The sequence below is a fragment of the Cynara cardunculus genome (genome assembly GCF_001531365.2).
Source record: "Cynara cardunculus var. scolymus isolate 2C chromosome LG 11, CcrdV1, whole genome shotgun sequence".
Taxonomy (NCBI): domain Eukaryota; kingdom Viridiplantae; phylum Streptophyta; class Magnoliopsida; order Asterales; family Asteraceae; genus Cynara; species Cynara cardunculus.
Window position 1 is genome coordinate 5907741 of NC_037538.1, and position 23678 is coordinate 5931418.

At 34.8% G+C, this 23678-nt stretch overlaps 4 protein-coding genes across 4 annotated transcripts; 1 reads left to right on the forward strand and 3 right to left on the reverse strand.

Annotated features, from left to right (window-relative positions):
* Positions 1 to 1480: 1480 nt before the first annotated feature.
* On the forward strand, positions 1481 to 7758 carry LOC112520800 (syntaxin-71-like). The gene is made up of 9 exons (XM_025129374.1): positions 1481 to 1752; positions 1863 to 1988; positions 6149 to 6311; positions 6425 to 6510; positions 6626 to 6694; positions 6786 to 6830; positions 6925 to 6987; positions 7087 to 7163; positions 7549 to 7758. The coding sequence occupies exons 1-9, from the start codon at positions 1597 to 1599 to the stop codon at positions 7559 to 7561; spliced, it is 798 nt and encodes a 265-aa protein (XP_024985142.1). The 5' UTR covers positions 1481 to 1596; the 3' UTR covers positions 7562 to 7758.
* A 537-nt stretch (positions 7759 to 8295) lies between these two features.
* LOC112520799 (NAC domain-containing protein 2-like) lies at positions 8296 to 11009 on the reverse strand. Its single transcript, XM_025129373.1, has 3 exons — positions 10771 to 11009; positions 10303 to 10592; positions 8296 to 9105 (listed from the first exon to the last, which is right to left on the reverse strand). Exons 1-3 carry the CDS (start codon positions 10943 to 10945, stop codon positions 8572 to 8574), a joined length of 999 nt encoding a protein of 332 aa, XP_024985141.1. The 5' UTR covers positions 10946 to 11009; the 3' UTR covers positions 8296 to 8571.
* Positions 11010 to 15575: 4566 nt separating this feature from the next.
* LOC112521247 (probable E3 ubiquitin-protein ligase LOG2) lies at positions 15576 to 17697 on the reverse strand. The gene is made up of 3 exons (XM_025129993.1): positions 16729 to 17697; positions 16151 to 16616; positions 15576 to 16062 (listed from the first exon to the last, which is right to left on the reverse strand). The coding sequence occupies exons 1-3, from the start codon at positions 17223 to 17225 to the stop codon at positions 15946 to 15948; spliced, it is 1080 nt and encodes a 359-aa protein (XP_024985761.1). The 5' UTR covers positions 17226 to 17697; the 3' UTR covers positions 15576 to 15945.
* A 2738-nt stretch (positions 17698 to 20435) lies between these two features.
* LOC112521017 (serine/threonine-protein kinase-like protein CCR1) lies at positions 20436 to 22875 on the reverse strand. Its single transcript, XM_025129643.1, has one exon. The coding sequence runs from the start codon at positions 22873 to 22875 to the stop codon at positions 20584 to 20586; it is 2292 nt and encodes a 763-aa protein (XP_024985411.1). The 3' UTR covers positions 20436 to 20583.
* Between the last annotated feature and the right edge of the window lie 803 nt (positions 22876 to 23678).

The following is a 23678-nucleotide window of genomic DNA, read 5'->3' on the forward strand; positions in this document are numbered from 1 at the left end:
CTTAAATTTTTGTCGGTCCTTGTCAGGTCTATCCAACATGTTAATTTTTTCATGGATTATGGTAGAATTATGACTTAAGATCTCAAAACATACAGTTGGGGACTCCTCAACTGATGTTTGATGAAGTTTGCTCCACCATCTTAATAGTACAAGGATCAACACATGCCATTTGTGACACTTTAAGCTCGAAACAACAAATTGTTCAAATAACATTCGTATCAACTTAAAAATCATGATAAAATTTATTAATATTGGAAGGAAAAAAATACTTCGAATCCACAACAAAAAAAAGATCGATTGAGTCCATTGAAATTTCGGATCAATCTATATTGATTGATTGTCACTTACTACACCCTTCCTCGTATTTGGGTGCCCAGATAACACACGATTTAAAATCTTATAAAGAGTTCACATATATTATTTTCTATGTAAACGAGTTTGTCACATAAGTAAAAAACTAAGATGCTAAGTATTCGTATAAAATTAACCAATAATCGAACATTGTAGGTGGGATGCACATGGGTTAGGCGGGTTGCACATTTGAACAACTCAACACAATTACGACAAATTAGAAAAAATCTCAACACTACGGGTTGGGTTGACGGGTTAATATCTAATGTTTGGTACATTAATGACAAATCAATTTAATTGCAAAAAGAAAAGAAGACAAAACTCTTAAAAAACAAGCAACTACGAGACTGTTTGTTTACCTCTTTAACAGTTTAATTAAGAGACAATATCTGAATCGTTAAGACGAGTTTTTTGTTTGGCAAAATGGCTCTTAATAGTTCTAAAACATTCTAAATGATTTTGTATCTTGGGCCACCTTGAATCATCTAGAGCCCTAATTTCATTATAAACAATTACCAAACAACCATATCTCATTTTGCATTATATCATAAGGACATCTTAATCATCTTGCACCAAACCATTCAGTAACTACCAAACAGCCCCTAAGTTATTAACATAGAAAATTACCTAACGATCACCATCGTGGAAGAGAAATATAGACTACAAGGATTCAACTTGCCTCTTCGGAAATCACATTGAACCGAACAATAGTGTGAATGATTAGAGGTTGAAGTTGAAATAGTGAAATGTGAAGGAGATCCGTAAGCAGTCATAGCCTTGGACGCATGGGCGAGAATTTGTCTTGCTTGTTGGGTGAGACCGTTAACTTGTTTTCACTTAATATGATTAATTAATACGTATATTATTTAATATTCATTGGCCTCATCGGGTTGGGTTGACCCCAATCCTGTTCCGACCCAACCATGTCGGCTTAATTTGCATTGGATGGTATTTGTGCAATGCTAGAACTTTGAATAAAAACGTGTATTTGAATCTTGAAAGGATGAAAAAAAGAATTAAAAGAAGAACAAAATCAACAAATTGGGAGAAGAGGAGGGGTAATTTTTGAATAATTTTGTACAGTTGAAAAACGAACCAAATAAAAACTGGTTATGACAGGCTGGTCCAGTTCTTTCATAAAGAAGAAGATACCATCATTCTTCTCAAATTCAAACAGTTTTCTGTGGTTTCTTCAAAATCGAACTTGCGAAATCTCAATTGGAGTAAGAACTGATCACAGGAAAGATGAGCGTGATCGAAATTTTAACTCGAGTTGATGCAATTTGCAAGAAGTACGACAAGTACGATGTCGAAAAGCAGAGAGATCTTAATGTATCTGGTGACGACGCCTTTGCTCGGCTCTACGCCGCAGTAGAATCTGACATTGAGAGTGCTCTCCAGGTGATTTATGCTTAGATCTGTATCAATTCGTTTTGATATCTAGGGTTTTAAGTTTTCTGTTACAAACTGGTAATTCGTTTTCAATAATGTTGGTTTGTTATTGTTTTCAGAAAGCGGAGACTGCTAGCAATGAGAAAAATAGGGCTTCGGTGGTGGCGATTAACGCTGAGATACGACGCACCAAAGCCAAGTTACTGGAAGAAATCCCTAAGTTGCAGCGATTAGCTATGAAGAAGGTTCGATCTCGCTCCTTTTCTTTGATTGACTAGAAACGGATGCTCTTGTACATTTTGCAAGTTACATACGCGCTGTATGCATGCGTAGGGCAAGAGGAAAATGTCATGTGCTAGATGATTCTTAACATTAGCTGTATATCAATTTATATGTAATCACATATCCATATCTTACCATATTTGAATATGCAAGTGTGCAACTGAGTTTGTTTGGTTTGTCCTGTGGATATAAGCACAATTAGGTGGTCAATTGGAGTACTAAAGCATTTAAGTAATTGTTAGGACCTACGTATCTATTTAGGATGGAGATACAACTATTGGTTCTCTTAAGAAGATCGTGTAGAGAGAGTAACCGACCAACTATGGAGTACTGGTAGGTTTGTGGTTGTGGTGCTGCAATGGAGTGTACAGCGAACTTGCTTTCAGCAGCTTGAATAGACTGTATGATCTGATTTAGTTGATTCTTCTAATCGAGCTACCTTCGAGCTCGTAATCACCCAAGCAGGGATTAAGTGGACTATTCAGCACAAACATACAGTTCACTCATCACTCATGTGGAGTGTAATCATTTTTTAGATTATGTACACACTTGAGATATTATTTTGATATAGTTACTCTTCTGAATATCTAGTTTCATCGTACCATGATGCAATCACTAAAACATATAGCAAAATTCCTCAAGTACACTAATTCAACATTGTATTTTTTAATCTAAGTGGTGAGGGATGCTTGACTAGTTGGAACTGTGAGAGCTGCTTAATGCTTGTTGGCTCTTTAAGCTTCCCTAGGTGGGGATTTTTAGAACACTTGCAGTGTGGATAGGCCACTAAACATTAGCTTCAATTGAAGTTCTTACAGCCTATATGATTTGGAAAATACTGCATGGTCTTTCAAAGTTTGGGGCTGTGCCTAATCTGGTTGAGGCTGGCTCATTCCATCTTAGCTGTTGCCTTGTAGCCATAGATTAAGATGATTATGAACGATGTCAATGACAGAATAAAAGGCAGATGCTAAATGTATCATTTATGGTATTATTTTTGCAGATAATCACAATGCATGACGCAATTTTGCAGACTTGCATCTCCGTAGAAGCTTATTAGCATGGTTATTGGCCCATATTTTTACCATTATAAAGACTATACCAGCAATTGTTAACGCTTTAGTGCCCAACAAGTTTGCTGGTTACAAATTGAGTTTGTATATGCAAGGAGACACATTCAATAGATGAACTTGCATCCTAGGTAAACTGTTTGTATATGGTACTTTATCTGATCTCAACATATCCGATTAGGTTTCAAGTTCTGAATACTTCTGCTCTATTATGACAGTCACAGTAAAAAACGTCCATGGTTGCTTTCTGTCAGAAGCATTAGAAGTCCCACACTTCCACCTAAATAACTAAACAAGTTCATATTAGCATGGAATGTGCCAAAAACTGTAGTCGATGCTTAATAAAAAGCGGTCAAATCTGATAGAATAATTATGGACCTAACTTAATGTGTGTTACTGAGCTGGTACTCCAGTTGGAAGCTACTCTAGTAATTTGTGCATCATAGCGTGATACATAAACCTTTTGATGACTCTTTCTACCATTAACTTGATCAAGTAGGTTAATATCCACTTGCCTTATTGCTTCATTAGTACTATCAGTATTTGTTTTCATAAGTTAGATAATGTGCTAAGAGAGCACTTAAATACTTATGGACAAACGGTACAAGAAGCTAATCTGTGGACAATTAACAAAATGAGTGAACACAAAGCTCTTTATGACTAATTACCAGTTTGTTTTAGAGCCAAAATATTGCCATTTATGCCATTACGGTATAAACATATGGTTTGATGATATTTATTCATATTTATGTTTTGACTTTTCAACTGAATGCGGAATGCCAAAGCCCTAGTGTTACCCACACTCTTTGAGTAGGGACTTGACATGTAGTTGCCACCTAGACAACTCATTGGCGCATATAAGAAAGCATTCACCAATGGAGGATCCCAAGAATTCTAGAAGGCCTTGTAATGCTTCAGGAGATCTAGTTTTTCTCCATAGTTCTATAGGAGATTCTTGTATTGTAAAGAACATTCATGAATCATGATGCATGTAATAGTCTTGGGAGCATATAGCAGAACTTAGAAGGTTCTTGGGTCTAGATTCTTCTTTAGAGGGATGGAGCCTCGTATGAAAGGGGGAGACCTCCTTCATCAGTAGCCATTATCTACTGTTTCCATAATGCTAACTTATCTGAACTAAGGTGGTCTAATACCACACAAAGTTTCAGGGACAAAAAGTTGGTATAAGAGTTGCATTCCAAGATAATGTCAAATGCAAAAGGAGAAGCCATTGCTAGGATGACCAACACAAGAATTCTTGCTTTGAGAAGTCTAAAGATCTTTTGTCCATGGAGACCACAGTCGTGTTTGCCTTTTACCAACACGGAAAGAAACAAAAAAACACAAGTCTCGTAATTTTATTTATCTATTTTTAAAGTGACATCCAAATTATAAACTTGAAGCTTATAATTTAACAATTCTTTGAGAATAATAAAAACCAGAAAGTGTTCAACATGAAAATGTGATTTTGACCAATTCACTGTGAAAAATGTTTCTTACCAAGGGAAACAAAGCAATGAATATCTTAATAATTGAAAGGCATAATCTTTTGCAATTGATTAACCACAAACAAATGGACAGTAATTCATAAATAAAAGTACCATTGCAAAATCAAGCATTTGAGCCTTTGAGGTGGTTGTATTTCATGTAAGAACTCTCCATGTCATTGGTTCAGGCTATGACTTATTAAATGACAATGCATATAAAACTTGTTTACTTGCGGATTGTTATCAAAAGCAAGTGGTGGACTAATGTGACAAACACTCCAATTGCATGAGGCAAAAGGTGAGGCGGTAGGCATTTTCCATAGCAAATTCAAGAGCTATGTTGTAAAAATATTAAAATATATACATTTTAAAGATCCAGATAACAATATCTACATTGTAATCAATGCAACTAGGAGAGGCAGGTTGATCCGGATTGTCGAAGAGAGAAGAGGATGCACTACATTTGTTTTATTTCTTCTTCTAATGAATGAAGGATCAAAGAGATTATAGAAGATCATGTTTACTGAGAAATGACCGAAATTAGATCAAACCCTTGTATCTTAGACCAAATAATCATGTTACCAAATCATCTAGATCTATTAGGTGTCGGCATATAGGGTAGTCAAGGTGAGATTGCCTCGTCTCACCTCTTGCCCGATGCAGTCATCAAGCTCTTCTTTGATGGCAGGACTTGGGTATTTAGGTGGCTTAAATTAGATAAATGTGAGGCGAGGAGTAAGCCTAAGGCAGAAAACAAATAAAATTCATAATATGTAAAACACAATCCCCTATCAAACTATGACAGTGACAAAAAGCCATAAAATTGACAAAACGCACAAATATATACATTATATACAAACTTGACAGAATATATTTACATTTATATTCCATACAAACTACAGAACAAAATATACATACCCATACTGGAAAAAGTAGACCGAAAACAGAATACATTTATACTTTATAGAAACTGGAAAGAAATTAGATTGGAAAGAAATGAAAGTAGACTGGAAACAAAATACACAATATACATACCCAAAATATATGATACTCGTATGTAGCAGGTTCTAAGAAAATACTTATATGTAGCAGCAGGTTGAAATAATGCAGCAGGCACAACTTTTCAATGTAGAAAGAAGGGTTTAAAATGTGAGGAGAAGAAGCCGTGGGGTTTTAAAAAGAAGAAGCCGCTGCTTATGTGTTATAATATTAGTGTGTCATATTATGTTATTTATATAATAAATTTGGCACACCCACTAACCCACGTGAAATCACACCCACATGTGCATCACATAAAGAGAGGCGTACACCTCTGCCTCACTCAACCACCACCTCACCCATGCACGGCCCATGGTTCATCCAAGCACCAAGAGGCGACACCTCAGGTTCAGTTTTTGACCGTCTCTCCTTCAGGTGCTCCTCGAGGCGTGCGCCTCAACCAATATTTAAAACCATGGATTCAGTTGTATGTGTATTTGTACCCCATGTAGCACTATTACATTTTACCCCCTATTTGGGAGAGTTCAACTGTGTTGAGCTAACATTTAGACATCAATTCCATAACAGGTAAAAGGACTTGCTCCAGAAGAGTTTGCAGCTCGTAATGACTTGGTTCTCGCACTTCCGGATAGGATTCAAGCAATACCTGATGGGGGTGCTGCTGCACCCAAACAGTCTGGAGGCTGGGCAGCTTCAGCATCTCGTACACAAATCAAATTTGACTCATCAGGTGATCAATTGGTTACATGCGACTGTTGAATATTACATTTTGTCTGATTCTCTGGTGGTTGGTTTGTTTCTACTTATAAGTTAAACTTCATGTTGGTACATGAAAATATATAGATGGACGATTTGATGATGAATACTTCCAGCAAACCGAAGAGTCTAGCCAATTCAGGAATGAATATGAAATGAGAAAAATGAAGCAGGTATGTACTTGTGATTCTGTTTTCTGTATATCAACATATACAAGAATGTTTCCCGTTAGCTCAACACTTTCACTGTGTTTCATGTGTTACCTTTTCTGTTCTTTTCTTTATATAGGATCAAGGCTTGGAAATGATATCAGAAGGTCTAGATACATTGAAAAACATGGCGCAAGATATGAACGAGGTTTGCTCTCTTGTACAGTTGTAAACTTGTACTTAATCTTGCATTGCAGCGACCACACAATTAATCTTTTTATACTTCATAATGTGTGCAGGAAGTAGACAGGCAGGTTCCTTTGATGGATGAAATAGATGACAAGGTCAGAAAAATCCCCCCCCAAAAAAAAAAAATGCTTGTAATTTAAACTGCTGCAATTATATGTTTACTCAAAGCAATTAATTGTGATATTTCAGGTGGATAAGGCAACTTCAGACCTTAGGAATACCAATGTTAGACTTAAACACACTGTTAATCAGGTGATTAAGCAGCAGCCTAAGATCCTTTCTTATAATTGTGGTTTCCATTATTATATCTAACACAGGTTTTCCTTTCCATTTCTCTTTTTGGGCCGACAGCTGAGATCTAGTCGGAATTTCTGTATTGACATTATATTGCTGTGTGTAATTCTGGGAATTGCAGCCTACTTATACAAGTAAGTTCAACACCCATCTTCGTTCTGTGCACGACATTTTTCTCTCCTTCGAAGCTCTTATTTTGCTTGTGATAGTGTATTTGCACCTAGATACAGTATGACCGAACCATTGAAGGAAGTTAGCTGCTTGGATCTTTTTCTTTAATCTTCTTGCATCAAATTTTATGTGAAATGATTTTCGGTAAAAATGTTTTCCAGTAAACAAAAACGAAAGAAAAGAATGAATAATCGTATGGTATTAATCCCCATTCACCTTTCAAGTCTAGTTCAGTTACCGTTCCTGATATAAACAAATTGGTTGTTCATTTGACTTTTTGATACCGCGAGATGAATGTTGACGTGATCATTATGTTCATCAACCTGATAAGATATTTCAACTTTGCAGTGTGTTGAAGTGAAAATTTGAACATAATGGAATCTCATCTGGTTTGCTCATGTGATGATGGACTGGTTTGCCTCTGAGTTATGTATGTTCTTGCATTTAGATTTGAACTTCTCTTGTCATTTTCATTTATGCTTTGTATGTCTATTATGCGATATATTTCTATCATTGTTCAAATATAACTACGTATGCCATTTTTACTTTCTTATTGTATTGATGGCCTATCGACATTCCTTTTTGGGGGGGGGGGGGATTATGGAAGTGTGAAGATGATTTGATCTTATTGTTGGGATTCCGATTTCCTTGATCTGCTGAGTTTAAAATGTATAATGCTACTTGTATACTAAACCAACCGAGCCCCGTATCCCATCCGGAGGCAGGGTCTTGAAATTAGGATAGGATGTACGCAAACTTGTCCTCTACTCCAAAGAGTAGAGTGACTTTCCGTACAAACCTATTTGAAAATAGAAAAATTGGAATAAAAAAAAGAAGATTAAGGCTACTAGAGAAAAGTAAGCAACGTCAATCAGAAGTAAATATAAAGAAACATAGCGAATGTAAGATAACGATACATCCCCTAATCTGCCTTGTGATTCTGGTAACCCATCTCCCATTTGTTTGAATTTTTCTCAAGTAACAAGTCTAATCCCATGGATCTTGAGACTATATTCATATATTCTTCCTTTTGGCCAAAAAAAGTTAGTAGTGTCCACCTCAATAGATAATGTATCTTACAAATTTAAAATATCCTTTTTTTTGTATAAAAATTGCAATTGATACTAGAATTTTATTCCTGCATAACCACACAATTCGTTCGTGTATTTATGTCATAATATTGACACGTAGTATATGATAAATCATATTTTATGATGAAATTAGCAAATGGTTGCTTTCCAAGCAAAGTTTTATGCCAAAAATATTGCTTGTGGAGCAACCATAGCTTTTACGAACACACACTATGCACATAATGTCTACTTATTCATTGTAACCTTCTTATATTGATCTTCTTCGTAATAATCCATCATCTTACGTGAAGGTCAGATGATTTAGATCGTGGGATGCCATCATATACGCCCACAGATCAGATTGATCTCCACCGTTGAAACTCATTTCATTTGTATCTATCTTTAAAGACCCCACGTCCTCATTTCGACCTTCCATGGTTCTAAGCTTCTTGTTGGGACTGATAAAATCCTCTTCTTGATTCATTTTGTTGTGCCTTCTATCACGACTCACGAAACCTTCAACTGATGCAAATAATTCTTGAAAGTTCCCTCCGTTTTCAGACGAATCAGATGAGTTTTTGCTGCCTGCAAAACTGATGGTAGAAAACTTGGCATCCATGGAAGAGAAATATAAGTGAGAATCAAAGATAAAAGGCAACATTGGACAATCTTTGAACAAGGTTTCTCCCTCTAGGATTTCAAGATCAAGGTTTGTGACCATGGAACTGATTGTTGACTTTTCAGGTTCTGGAATGCTTTGACCATATCTATCTTCACAAAAGTTCCTTGGCGTAGAAGTCTTCTTTCTCACTCTACAAAGAACCCAATCATCCAACTGTAACCACAAACAAGAACAAAGAAAACCCAGAGTTTATTAGGGTTTGAATCTCCTATCATACATTTAAACCATAAAAACTAGAAGATTGATTAAAGAAATCCTCTTTATAGAGGATTGGTGTGACCCATAATAAGAAATCATGGTATAAAAGAATTGAACTTGATATCTCTCAGTTTATGATAATGGATAAGTGATTCAGTGATTGCCTTCGATCAACCTTTGTGGTTCTTTTTTAAGGTCTGATGAAATAAAGTTGTGTGATATGTCAAGAAATGGAAATTAGATGCGTAAAATAAATAATGTAAAGGAATATCCATTCGTATGCTTATAAAAACATTGCAAAAACTCTAATACTGGTAGAGTGATCGACTTTTTATTGCTATCAAACCCTCTTTCTTACTATAGTGGAGAAAAGACGTAGCAATTTAAAAGAATGAACAGAACTTAAATAAAAGAATATAAGTTTTTTTTTTTTTTTTTTGCATTGTTTTCATAATTTGCTAAGAAGCATGTTAGCTTATTTGTTTAACTTGTTATAAAAGTCCATTTTTTATGAGTTTATTTGCCATTTTATTATAAATACACCCTTACTATTTTATCGAATCTTGTTTAATTATTAATTTGACTTATTAATTAGTATTTAATTATTAATTTATAAATCTTAATATACAATATCTAATTATTACTCATATTTTTGTTTATTGATTTTTATTAAATTGTACTAACAACTTTTATGATTAATCAAATTATTAACTTAGTCATATTTGTTTATATTTTTTAATTAAATGTTATTAATCGTCTTGAATTAGTATTAATCGCGTTACTTACTATCACTTACTTTTATGTTTTATTATTATTTATATAAATAAATTTAGTCAACCAAAAATCAAGTAAAACAATTATAAAAATATTTTTGTAATTATAAAGATTATAAGTTATATTTTTTAATTTTTTGTAAGTTATAAAATTTTGATAAAATATGCATTAGTGATTTTTTTTTCATGTAAAAAATGAGCTTTTATCTATTATTTTAGGTATTTTTTATAATCAGTTAGCTTATCCATTATCCATTAATAAGTAGCTTAAGTTGTATGTAAATGATTGGTTTCTTGAAGAGAGTGCTTTCTTTACATATATTTTCATAAAAACAAGAGTTAATATGAAAGGAAAACAAGGTCATGATGGTTTTATTACCCTCATTGATTCTTTTGGCTTTTTGGAATCGCAAGCAAGTGTATCTAGCAATCTGTACTCATGCATAATCCAATCAGTCTTATCCCCTCTTGGAGGTCGACCCTTGTAGAACACCAAAGCTTTCTTCACTCCAACGATGTTCTCCCCTGATGATCCCAAAATCGGTCTATCAGTTCCCGTCGCCTTCCAGTATCCATAACCTGCCATCCTGTTCGGCCTCACTCCATTCGGGTACTTCCTATCTCTTGGAGTGAAGAAAAACCATTCATCTTCTCCAAACAAAGCTTTATCTATGACCAAACACCACAAATTTGCATAACTCAAGATCGGTAATTTACACGGTTAGAAACTGTGTAAGAAGGTACTTTAAGAAAACACGACGTCACTTTCTTACATAGTTTCATTCATAATCATGTAAAATGAACAATTTTGTACTAGTGTTACAGAGGGAGAGAAAGAGAGACTGACGTGGAAGCTCCCATGGATTGAACTTGTATAGCTCGATTTCAGCAAAGATAGAAGCCGGGAGGGTGGTTGAAGTGACTTTCTTCTGCAAATAGTGAATGATGAGTTCTTCATCGGTCGGGTGAAATCTGAAACCTGGAGGAAGTTGTATGTTTAAATTTGAGGTGGAATTCTCCATGGAACTACCTTTGTTTTTTTCTTAGCGGATGGAGGAAACTACTAGGCTTATTCATGGGTTGTATATACATGCATAGACAACTAGCATATATATGCAACGTTTATGTTATTATTATTAATCTATTTAGAATTAGAGTTTCAAGAAAGATCGTATGAAAGTAACCTTTCTGTCGTGAAGCAGATGATTACGTACGCGTTTCTTGACTTGGAACATTCAAACATGGATGTTTTGTCCTTCACAAGTACCAAAAGTACAACCAGTATAGTTCAAGAAAGGACATAACGTCAATTATAATATTATCAAAAGAATCTTTAATTTCGGTTTAATTTGTAGCTAAAAGGGTGACCATAACAAATGCAATCAGGGAAAATTGAATACATATACAAGATTCTCTTGGAGATGTTTGATGATAGGAAGTTGTCATGACAGCCGAGTAGATACATTTACGAGCCGAGACCTTTTTCGTGTGAAGTGCATGTTCTGTATGGGTAATGGTCTTTTATACGTTAAGACATAAAATAAAATTAAAAGAATATATATGTAATTTATTTCTTTTTTGTATTATTTGTTATGTCTCTTCGTTGTATATTAATGCAAGATTGCAAGTAAAACAATAAAATTTTAATCCATTTGTTTGAACATATAAGAGTTGGTATACAAAATGAATTGTTACCATACTTTTATTAATAGAAGTAACTTTCGAGCAGGGACAAATGGCCATAGGAGTCTTGACTCATGGGCTTTTTTTATAGATGGAGTGAAACATCTCTAGTCCATTAAGATTTTAAATATAAAATTCTTTTTTGCCTCTTCATTATTGTTGATACAGTCCATTTGTGTTTCACATCTGCTTAAAGAGGGTCAAAGAAACGAGTCTTATTATTGAATTTTAAATTATTCCAAGTTTGAAAGGTAAATTTGCTATTTTCGTTAAATAAAAATTTGATTCCAAAATTTGTTTTATTATTCCCACACATTGTTCACGTCAATGTCTTTGAAATAAAATGATGAATTTGAGGTGATAATTTGTTTGTTTTCTGTCGTTTTTTATTAATTAATACAGTTTTGATATTTTTATTTTTATAATTATAATATATGTTTTTGTATATTTATAATAAGATAAAATATGTAAAATAACAGCCTATTTTTACAAATTTTATTATTATACCATTGTACTTTCAGTTTTTCTTATTACATCAATATACTTTCAAAATATTTTTTATTAGGACATCGTACTTTCAAAAATTTACCCGTTATAGTATTGAGTTACACGTTACTTTATGAACGGGTTTTTCTTTTATTGACGTGTCAAATTTAAAATGACATGGAAGCCACATAGGATAACCTGTTACACATGAGAAATGCACAGAATAGTAGGCATGGGATGGGGTGGGGACCTCAATCCTCGTCTCCGTCCCTAATTACTTATCTCTATCCTCGTCCTGTTCCCAATCCCCGCCGGGGAATATAATCACATCCTCAATGGGTAAAAAAACCTGGTATAATGGGTAAATTTAATATAAAAGGTTACTCAATGTTATAACAGGTAAATTTTTGAAAGTACGATGTCCTAATAAAAAATATATTGAAAGTACATTGTTGTAATAAGAAAAACTGAAAGTACAATGTTATAATAAGAAATTTTGTAAAAATAGGCTGCAATTTCACACAATTTACCCTTATAATATGCTTTTATGTGTCATGTTGTTAATTATTTATTTGTTTCAAAATCAAAAAAATACATTATTTCTTTACACGATAATAAAATTTAATAAACGTTTTGTGAGACTAACATTTTTTTATGAGATCATGAGACACTATAAGGGTTTCATTTGTGTTTTATAAAGGTTTGTTGTGATTCTTCTATGAACATTCGTTGTGTTTTTCATGTAAATGTTTATTTTTTTTATATAAAGGTTCGGTCTTGCAAATATTCGATATTTCTTTTGTAAAGGTTCCGCGAGATGAAAAACGCTCATAGAAAGAATCTAAGAAACTAGTTTTTCTCACATGATTCCAAATTAAAGGTCATGTAAGAAAGTTGAGATATATCAAAAGGCATTTGGCGTAGCGGTATATGAGTTATTGGCCTCTTAGGAGGTCAAGAGTTTAAATGTCACCAAATGTGGGGAGAGTGTGTGAGTTTATTCAAAAATATAACCCAAACCAACGCAGCGGGTTAGTAGTTACATAAGTGACGAATTAAATACTTCAAAAGACTTAAGTTTATAAGGTTAAACTGTAAAACGTCTTATCTAAAAATGTTACAATAGGTTTATAGGACGTTTTTTGGGCATTTCAACAAGTTTTTTAGAACACTTTTTAAATAAAGTGTCGTGGTAGTAATTTTATAGAAATATTTTGAGAAGTGTAATGTAAACTCATCTATTTATTGAACACTTGTATTCGTAAAGTAACTAATACGACTCTTTATTTTAAAAGCGTCATAAAAATTTGTTAATACGTTCGAAAACATTCTAGAAACATATTGCAACTCTTTTAGATAAGACTTTTTTGTTTCGTCTTAAAAAGTATCATATTATGACACTTAGACATTTTATGCATCATATAAAACTTATGTTGTTGTAGTGAAATGTTATAACTAAGCTTTTTCTTTCCACCAAAGTTAAACATCAAATGAGAGAGTATTTGGGTTGATAGCTTTGTCAGCAAAATATCTATCAATATCATTCATATTCTCCGGTATATCCATTTGTTGTTGCTACAAAAACGATTTTAATAATTTTCTCTTATTAATTAGATTTTTTGCCATCATTCTTTGATTGTGAATCTTTTTTTGTAACCTTATACATTTAGCTAAATTTAAATACAAACATAAACTTAATAAACATTATATAAAATTTTACACATTATTTATATGTATAATAAACATACATATATATAATTTTATAAAGATTATATATTAGAGGTGAGTTAGCAGGTTGGGCAGGTTGAGCTAGACTTATCCCAATTTCAATCCTCTTAGATGGCGGATTGACGGATTAAGTTGTTAGCGGGTTGGGTTGAATTTATGTTTACGGATTGATGTATTTTTGTACACCCATAGTTTGGACCGACCAGTGTGCATAGTTTAATGTTATTACGAGCTTCAAACTATGAACTAATATGTGTGTATATATATATATATATATATATTAAGAAACAAAAGAAAATTCTAGAACAGAATTGAAAGTAGTTTGATAAAACATGACAAAAGATAGTGTCATGCTGATGTAAATAGTTTAGAAGTCCATAATATGATTAACAAGGGGTGTTGGGTTCGTATATTTCGAGGAAATTGCAACGATCGATTCTTTTGACTTTGTTTATTTATTGTATTTTGTTTGCAAATCAAAAGAAATTCAAATCTCTTGTTAAGGGAACAAACCGTCACGCCCAAATTTAGAGATTGATAGCCTTTTTGTTGTTTTAAATAACTCGTCACAACAATAAAAATCAGCTTTAGTATCGAGTAATCAAAAGAAAAGGGTGTAAACTTCAGTGCATGTCCAATATCCGTCTACTGTTAAATTCATCCGAACCAATATTACCCATTTGGAGAAAGTCCCAAATTTGACAACTCCAAGACCATTGCTTAGCAACTTTGAGGAGTCGGTTCAATAAACATAAGGCTTGAGCCTTTGGCCTCCTCTCCACAAATCACTAATTTTGAGTCGTACTCTATGACTATCGAGAACTTTTCAAACTGTTACCCATAGAATTAGTCGAAACACACATCACCGATATGAAAAGGCAAGTAATGGAATAAAATGTCACCATTTTATGTAACTTGTACATTAAACTGTGTGGCTATGGTGGTAGGCTTCTATAATATTACCTTGTTTTCCAGAGCAAAGATGGTTCAGGTGATCAAGTATCAAACTCAATTTTCTGTTTCACAAGCACGCTACACCAAGGTACCCATTTTTGTGTCTCTCTATATTCTCTAGTAGTTTGTATGTAATGACTGTAAAAAGATGTATCAATCTTGTGACATTGATGGTATTGGTATTGGTATTGGTTTTGGTTTCAACTATACGTGACTCTTTAATTGGTAGTGGCTTAATGATATAGAAAGTGGCTTATTCAATAAGCTTCTAAGAGAGAGCTTCTGATATTCCTAGTGGGTTTTCAGGTTAGCAGAGTTGCATTGGATTCATATGGGTCAACTCCAAATACTGATGGCACTGGCGAAAATATTGTATATCGATTTGGTTGTGTCTAATGAAAATTATAGCATTTAACCTGACACATAGTTTAAGTAAAATGTTTGACTAAGATATAAATAAATACCGAGTAATACACTGGGTTGGTACTTTGCATCCCGCACCAACCATGCGAGATGTCCCAATGGTCTCCCCTTTGGTGGTTCATCGAGTTGAGACTGAAACGCTCTCCGGTCTGATTTTTACTCGAGAATCCATACTTACTGCGTGTCGAGAAGGCCATATCAAGGTCTCGATGAGACCATCACCGGATTCGGGTGGCAGCAGGCATTGATTTTTGTGGAAGCAAATAGGTGTTTTGTGCAGACTAACCAACAGGTAATATGATGGAAGGGCTTGTAACTTGCAAGTATGAAAGAGATGATATCAAATAACTAATTTTAATAATTCAAGTTTCAATCTTCTTTATGCAATTGCAAACTGCTTCCAATTCCCATATCAATACAAACAAACTACAAATTTAAGTAAATATATATATATACATTCACATGTGAATACGAAACAAAATAGTTACTGCCACGGGCATGAAACTAAGACATCTTTCCAAGCCCAAGCCACTCTTAAAGCAAAACCATTTGTGCCATTAAGCACCAAACCAAATCATATAAAAACTTGTTGCAAGATTTCTTGATTCCAAATCATTGGTTTTGGACAATCACCATACTTGGTTTTATTTAAAACTTACTATGTATTTCTGTGGGTGCCCAAAACTTGCTCTTTCTTTTGTTTTCAGGAACCAGAAGCCAGGGAATATGGTGTGGTTTAAACCTTCAATCAATCTTCTGCTCCGTTGTTGACCTTAATTTCCAAAAGCCTCTCGACTGACTGCCTGCATATCGGGCACCGGTTCGTTTGAAACCTCAAAACCTTAGCACACCCACTGCACATACACTGAAAACCAAACCAAACAATTCATCAGAATCAGAGAATTCGTCTTCTTTCCCAAAAATCTACAAGATAAACAGATATGAGTAGTTACCATGTGACGGCAAGGAAGAACAGTGGTGTCTCGCGGTTCCGATAAACAGATAACACATTCTTTCCCAGGATCATTCCCATCAAAATCACCACCATCAATCGAATTCCCAATCCCATAAATCTCCTGCAACTCGTATCTTACCCCATTCACCCACAAGATTTGTTTCACTACTCTGACCTTATATTCCCCCTTTTCCTTCTCAAAAACTGCATCTGTTATCTGGGAATTACTATTATTCACACCATCTTCTGGCATCGCTTCTGCCTTCACTGCCAAAGGGTATACATTCATTTCATCCCCTTTCGATAACTCTGCCTCCTCGTATGTCGACAGATCTACGCCAGTTCCTGGCGTTTGCCTAAATTTCTGGCCCAAACCTTGTTTGAAGCTGATCGTAATCGGCTCATGCGACTCTGCACTCAGCTTACAGTCTTCCCCCTCTTTTGCAAAGAAATAAAGGGTGATGCTGCACCAATTAGGCAAAAATAGGTGAAAATTTAGACTAAAAAATGTCGAAAGAATCGAAATCTTGAGATGGGTATGTGATAATATTGAAAAGAAAGGATTTTTTAGTTTACCTGCAAGCAACAGTGGCATCAAAAGTGAAAGAAACAAGAAATTTTCCTGGGTTTTGTTCATCGGCTTCAATCTTGAGAGTTTCTTTCTTGAGGTTAACATCATTCCTTATGGTTACCGCTTTTTGATGATCAACATAAGGTGTAGGAGGGTGCATCACAGGTGCACAAGGGTATCTACCACCTACCCAGGTTGGGTCCATGGGGATACGGTGGTGATAGTGGTGGTGGGGATCATGTGGTGGTGGCAAGGGTACGGCACGAAGTGGTGGTGGTGGGTAGTATGCGCCAGCTGGGTATTGGTAATACGGTGGTGGAGGGTGAGGGTATTGTGAAGGGTAAGGTGTGGCTGCAGCGAATACAAATCGATTGTTGATCTCCGACTGGTGTTGTTCCGGTGGTGGTGGCGGTGGCGGGTTGGTATGATGGTTTCTCCGTCTACTGTTTCCACCGCCGTGCCTCCTCCGACCGTTGGAACCGTTACTTCCAACATTACCCATGATCAAAACGATTAAAATCAAAAAAAACCCCCAACCCAAATTTCCAAATCACACCAAGATTGAGAACCAAATGATCAAACAGGAAGCAAGATTGAAAACCCAACTGGTGAAATGAAAATCAATAAAACCCCAAATTCCTAATCACGATAAAATCGAAACCCCACAAGTTTTGTTCTCGAAATCATCAAGAAAAACCTTATGATTGAATGGTTGGATAGTTGATGATCCAATGAAGATAAGGCATCGATGATGAAGAATTTATGAGAGATTAATTTGAAGAAAACAAAAAGAAAAGAGAGATGAATGAATAATATGATGATGGATTGCGTAAAGAAGCCACCTCCACTCCCCAAAGAAACCACACCATTATTTGATTACCATCATTTGCCCTAATTTATTGCTATATTTTATGATTCTGAATCAAGTTTTACTGGTGAAATCATTCGCTTTAGCCCACATACCCAATTCAAAAACTTTACATATAATAAGAATGTCGGCCAATAAAACATCAATTTTGTGTTGGTAAACGTCCAAAAACTATGAATCGGAACCAAACTTGAAGACGAAGATGATGTTTACAGGACATGAATCAATTTGGTGTTGATTTGTTCGACTTGTTTTAGGTTTTAATCCAACTTGTATGTATTTAATTGATTTCCCTTTTTACCCATCATGCACACCCAAGCTTTTCATCCATGGCCGTCCCTTTCCTTTTGATCTGGTTGAAGATCGGTTAGCTCTAAATTGTTATCAGATTAGTGCCCTCTAGATTCACTAGTATATGTTTTTGATGCATTTGACAATTACCCGTTAAAGTTTGTTATGTATGATTAAAGCTTTATGTTTGAATACGTGTAACTATAAACATAATCAAATATAAAACAAAACATTAAAATTAAAATATACCTCACTCTATGATACAAGAGTTTTGAGAGGATTGATTGTAAGTTTTGTTGGCCGAAAGTTGGGTTAGATATTATTTATTTAATGAGGAAAAATGTCCCAACTTGCCTAACTATATTTATAAAAAAAATGTTTAATTATATTAAAAAAGGTCTTTTAATTAATATAGAAGTAATTAAGAAAAAAAGGTCTCAAATTTAGTGCTTAAAGGTAGATAAGGTGGGTTTTGCCCATTTCCATAATTCATAAATTATTATTCTTTTCTATAAAGAAATTTCGATTATTTTAATAAGAATTAAACGTTTTTTGAAGTAAACTTTTTTCAAATCAATTTAATTGCTTGAATCTTTACTTGTAATTACCGAGACTAAGGATTAAGATGTCATTTGTTTAAACACTTGCTCGATAAGCATTTGTGAGTAAGATTTGATACTATCACTTATTTTATCGGGTTCACTTAGTAGGTAAGACTCGTGTTCTTTGTCATTCCTCTTATTGAGTAAGATTCCCGGTTTTTGGCATGTTCATCTGACTAGATAATATGATTTGATAAACGCTTAACGGGTAAGCGTTTGATAAACGGCTCCTAAATAAATGTATATTATCTGGGTAGAACTTATTTCAGATAGAGCCTACCAACAATAGTTGGTAATCAACTCCTAACTTTCCATTAGATGTTAGAAATTCCTAATTGGGTAACCTATATTCTTTGCATGAAATGGCACAATCTACAATCTGGATTTCTCTTTACATAATTTGGGAAAATCGAAACTTATCGGTCTTCTCTGTTGGCAACCAACTTCGTAATTATTCGGACATAGTTTTTGACACCCAACGACTGTCATCTTTTTGGCTTGTCACGCTCAAAATGTCTAAACATCTCATGGACTTTATGGCTTTCGGAGAACTTCAATTATGATGGTTATAGATAGATCTTCACCGAGGGGGTGAGGTGTTTGACCACTCGGTTTTGTCCCCTTTTTTCTCTTATTTGGTTGGTTTTATCTGTCTTGTTTGGTTTTTACACCTTAAAAAACTTAAGTCTCATGGACCCCTTGAATATTATACTTTATTTTTTCCTTCGTGATCTAATAAAATTTATTTGCCTTTCAAAAAAAAATATTAAATATTTCATTTTTTATCGATAAAAATGACACTGAAGTTTAAAGTAAAATCAATAAAATTATTTGTAAGATATCTTTTTACTTATTTATATTATATTATAAAATATTTGACAAAAACTCTTAAAAACTATTTTTTATGCATAAAGTACTATTTATTGATGCATATTACTTAATATTCAAGATCACAAGTAAATTGTGTATAAACACAACTTACTAAACTTCATGATTAAAATTGTGTAACTAACTACAGATAAACATAATCAAATAAAGGATAAACATCTCATTTTAACTATAAAAAATCTAAAACATAACTTGGATAATCACTGAATTCTAACAAAAAATTAAATTATTATATTTATAAAAAATTATACTATTAACCAAAAATAAAAAAATGAATTAAAGATGTATACAAAAAACCGAGAAATTTTTAATGGTTAGTTTAGTATTAATATCAATATTATTTTTTTAAAATTTTATAATATTTTCATATTTATATTTTATTTAAAATTAAAAAACATTACTGTTTTCTCAAAACCACATAAAATTGTATTATAATATCGACCAAAACAAAATAAATTAAAACAAAACATTAAAATCAAAATGTATTCCAATACATTATACGAGTATACTTCTGATTTAATATTACATTAAAAAATGCTACCGAATCCAAGGCATCGGATTCCCATCAATCGATGCTTTGCCCTTTCAATAAGACAACTTCTATTCCATCTTTCCTTTTTTTCACGTAAATAAAAAAAGTAATGCAAGGTTGTTTTTTTTTTTTAATAAAAAGTTCATTTATCCAATATTAATTTTTTTTATTAACCTAGATATTCAACCCGTTACGCGAGCCGACTAATTTTAGGACGACCATATGCTTTGCAAATATCCCAAAATCATCACATTTGAACCTCCGTGACCATAAAGGGATTTTTATTCATTCCTTGGATTTGAACATGGGACGTCCTAGTCCTTTTGACCTTTTGAGCCAAACTCAAAGCAATCAGACACCACGCTTATGGTTACTTATTATTTTTACAAATAATATTTTCGGGTATCAATATGGGCATTAATTGGGTAAATTTTGTGATTATTGTAATATCAGTAAGATTTTCGGTTCTTATCATATTCATTGGTAAAATAAATGTTATAAACATTTGTTAAACAAGCACAAATGAATATTCAATGTTTATTAAAAATCTCAAAGGATGGTGAGTGATTGTTTATAACTAACACCAGCTCAAGAACAAATTTACAGTTGCAGAAGAGCAGCACCAAGTAACTCACCATCAATCTGCCCCCAAAAAAAATGGAAAAATTCAAACTTTGAATCACAAAATCAAACCTTCTTTCACCAATTGCTCCAAGAACGTTGCTACTTCCCCCATCGATGGTCTCTCACATGGATTCTCCCTCACCGCAAACTCCGCGATCTCCGCAAGTTTAAGCAACGGCACCACCACTCGCGGCAGCCCCACGCACCGATCGATGATCGCCGCCGCTTTCCCCTGTTTGATCAGCGGCACCGCCCATTCCATGATGCTCGAAGGCGTGCAATCCCGATCGTTGGCTTTCCTGCCGCTAAGTATTTCTAGCAACACAATGCCGAAGTTGTAAACGTCGTCTCTCATGTCTAGAATCACGTCTCCTTCGTTTCTTAAGAGTCCGAAATCGGAAATTCGAGCACCCCAATCGGCATCTAATAGAATATTGGAGCTCTTTACGTCACGATGGGCTATCGGTGGGTTGATTTCTGTGTGGAGAAACTCGAGACCTTTTGCAGCCTGCATCGCGATCCTTAACCTGAGTGGCCAATTTAGCGGCGAGAAGCCTCCATGAAGATGATCGTGTAGAGTACCGTGCGGCATGAGCTCGTAAATCAGCAATCTTTCTCCCATTTCTGCACAATATCCTAACAAGTTAACCACATTACTGTGCCTAACACTGCAAAGGATCTCAAGCTCCATTTCGAATTCTCTACTGTTCGTATGGATTATGGTAGCGGCATTCGCTCGTTTGACCGCCACTTGACGACCATCGGCTAACACAGCTTTGTAAACGAACCCATAGCTCCCTCTACCGAGCTCGTTAAACTCTTTGAACCCATTAGTCGCATCTTTGAGTTCAGAGAGCCGGAAAACCTGAGCTAGACCAGGACATGGTGCAACCGAGACCGCAGATGGTGGAACATCGGGTGCATCGGTTTCTTTCTCGCCTGGCTTACCAATGCAAGATGCAAACTGCTTCTTTTGTCTACCTTTTTTCGGAAAGAATCGAAGCAAGATACACAAAAAGAGTAGGATTAACAAGAAGCCCAAAACCGATGAACCAACTATGATCATCAATCTATGCAATTGGCGCACCCGATGATCTTGATGCGATTGCTGGTGTGGTTTGAGGTTGCAGACTTCCCAACAAGAACTGTTTTGACAAAGGGAGCAGGCGGTGCAGACTCTATCGGCATTTTGAGTACACGAACTTGAAGGGAAGAACCCATTCGAGCAATTGAACCCACATGGAGAACAGATATTGAGATCTTTTCGGACACATAAGCTCGTCAAATCCGGCTCATGAAGAAGACTAGCATTGAAAGCAAACTTCCCAGGACCACATGATCCAGGAGTACATAAACCTGGACTGCATAATTGCAATGGAGGATCAAAATCAGATGGTGAAGAAGCATTTGCAAACCAACAATCAAGAACCAGATCATCTTCTCGTATCCCACACATGATCGAATCGGACGAAGTGATCGATAAAAAGCCCGAATCTTTGGGGATAGATGAGGAGTTAACCTTCCCCCAACACTCGATCCCATGATCATCTGTTCTGATCCCACAAAAATATCGAGCACCAGTTGCCAAAGAAACAAACGAAGTTCCTAATGGAGGATCAACATATGAAGAATCTAAAGAAGAAGAATCACCCCAACACTTAATCTCACCAGATGATTCTAAAATCCCACAAAGAGAAGTTCTGCCAGATGCTAAAGCAAGAAAATGGTCTGATAAACTGGGAACACCTAAATTTGATGCATTTGGGCCCCAACACTTAATCCCACCATCTTTAAGACTACCACAACTAAACCCTTCACCAGATACAATCTTTTTAAAAGAAAGCGAGCTGATTTCTTGATTATAATACAAACCACTCTGTTTTGAACCAAAACCAGTGCTTGATGTTTGAACGATATCCCAACAATCAACAGAACCGGAATCGGTGTCGGAAAAATAAGATCCTCTTATGGCACAAACGTGATCTTTGCCTGAAGAAATATGGGAATAAGAAGTAGATTGGTATACCTGAGGAACAAGATCAGAACCGGAAGCCATGGAGTTCCAGCAATATGCATACGAGGTGTTCACTAGAATGCCACACATAAATCCAAAACCTCCACTAAGAGCCGCCATGGGCGGCACATCTGTGGAAGAAGAGGAAGTACTCTTGTCCCCCCAACAAATGACTTGCTGTTTGCCACTAGCATCAATGGCACAAAAGAAGTCGTTTCGACCGAATACGGCGGAGATAGGGCCCATGGATCCGAAGCCATAGGTGAAGGTGGAGAAGGAAGAAAGAAGCAAGAAAAGAGAAAAAGTGGAAGTGGTGGTGTGGAGAGGATTCATGGATTGTTAGGAAAGAAAGTTTCATGGAAGGTGGAGGATGATGGTGTAGATTTTGTTGGGAAGAAGATGAAGCAGGATAGAACGTGGGTGTCGCCATTTTCTAAGAGTTTTAAATAAAAGGGTAAATCGCTTATGAAAAGGTAGAAGTAGAAGTTACTGTTTGCAGATGGTGAGATCAGAGTGATGTGAAAATGGAGATCATGGCTGCTTCTTACTTGCTCCTCCAAATCAAGGATTTATTTTTTAATATAAAATTAATAAAAATGAATTTATTTAGCACAAAATGATATTTAATAATATATAAAAATGTATTTAACCGACTTTTTTTAATAATAAAAAAATTGTACGTAAAAACAATAAGTATATAATGATTGAGTGATAATGAGGAGTAAAATGGGATGGGATGGGTGGAAGGTACATCGTCATTAAATGAAGTACCAAGTAGCAAATATTCAAACAAATTGAATCGATGCCAATTGGCAAATCACAATTTTAAAAGCAATAGCGACGGTCGTCTCCGTTGCTAGTAATTAATTAAATACATGTGTTTCACCTTGCAATTTGGTGCCCACATGCTTCTTGTCTTCCCTTCCCATTTCTATTGCTAATTACAGATTTATAGGATCTTAATTTTGGTCAATTTTTGAAATTAAATACCCCTATTATATTCTAATTATTAACTTAAGATTTTTAAGATCTTAATTTTGGTCAAATTTAAATAAAATACCTAATTTTGTTCTAACTCCTTTTCAAATTTAAGATTAATCTAATATATATCTATACTATATTATAAAGCATTTGGC

Bases quoted from the DNA above. Each gene is read 5' to 3' on its own strand.
- LOC112520800 (XM_025129374.1), top strand. From the start codon at position 1,597: ATGAGCGTGATCGAAATTTTAACTCGAGTTGATGCAATTTGCAAGAAG. The intron at 1,989-6,148 runs GTTCGATCTCGC...ATTCCATAACAG, and splicing joins AGCGATTAGCTATGAAGAAG to GTAAAAGGACTTGCTCCAGA. The intron at 6,831-6,924 runs GTCAGAAAAATC...GTGATATTTCAG, and splicing joins TGGATGAAATAGATGACAAG to GTGGATAAGGCAACTTCAGA.
- LOC112520799 (XM_025129373.1), bottom strand. From the start codon at position 10,945: ATGGAGAATTCCACCTCAAATTTAAACATACAACTTCCTCCAGGTTTC. The intron at 10,593-10,770 runs GTCAGTCTCTCT...GTTTGGTCATAG, and splicing joins CAATCCATGGGAGCTTCCAC to ATAAAGCTTTGTTTGGAGAA. The intron at 9,106-10,302 runs GTAATAAAACCA...TTGTGGTTACAG, and splicing joins AGCCAAAAGAATCAATGAGG to TTGGATGATTGGGTTCTTTG.
- LOC112521247 (XM_025129993.1), bottom strand. From the start codon at position 17,225: ATGGGTAATGTTGGAAGTAACGGTTCCAACGGTCGGAGGAGGCACGGC. The intron at 16,617-16,728 runs GTAAACTAAAAA...TAATTGGTGCAG, and splicing joins GATGCCACTGTTGCTTGCAG to CATCACCCTTTATTTCTTTG. The intron at 16,063-16,150 runs GTAACTACTCAT...TTTGGTTTTCAG, and splicing joins TTCTTCCTTGCCGTCACATG to TGTATGTGCAGTGGGTGTGC.
- LOC112521017 (XM_025129643.1), bottom strand. From the start codon at position 22,875: ATGAATCCTCTCCACACCACCACTTCCACTTTTTCTCTTTTCTTGCTT.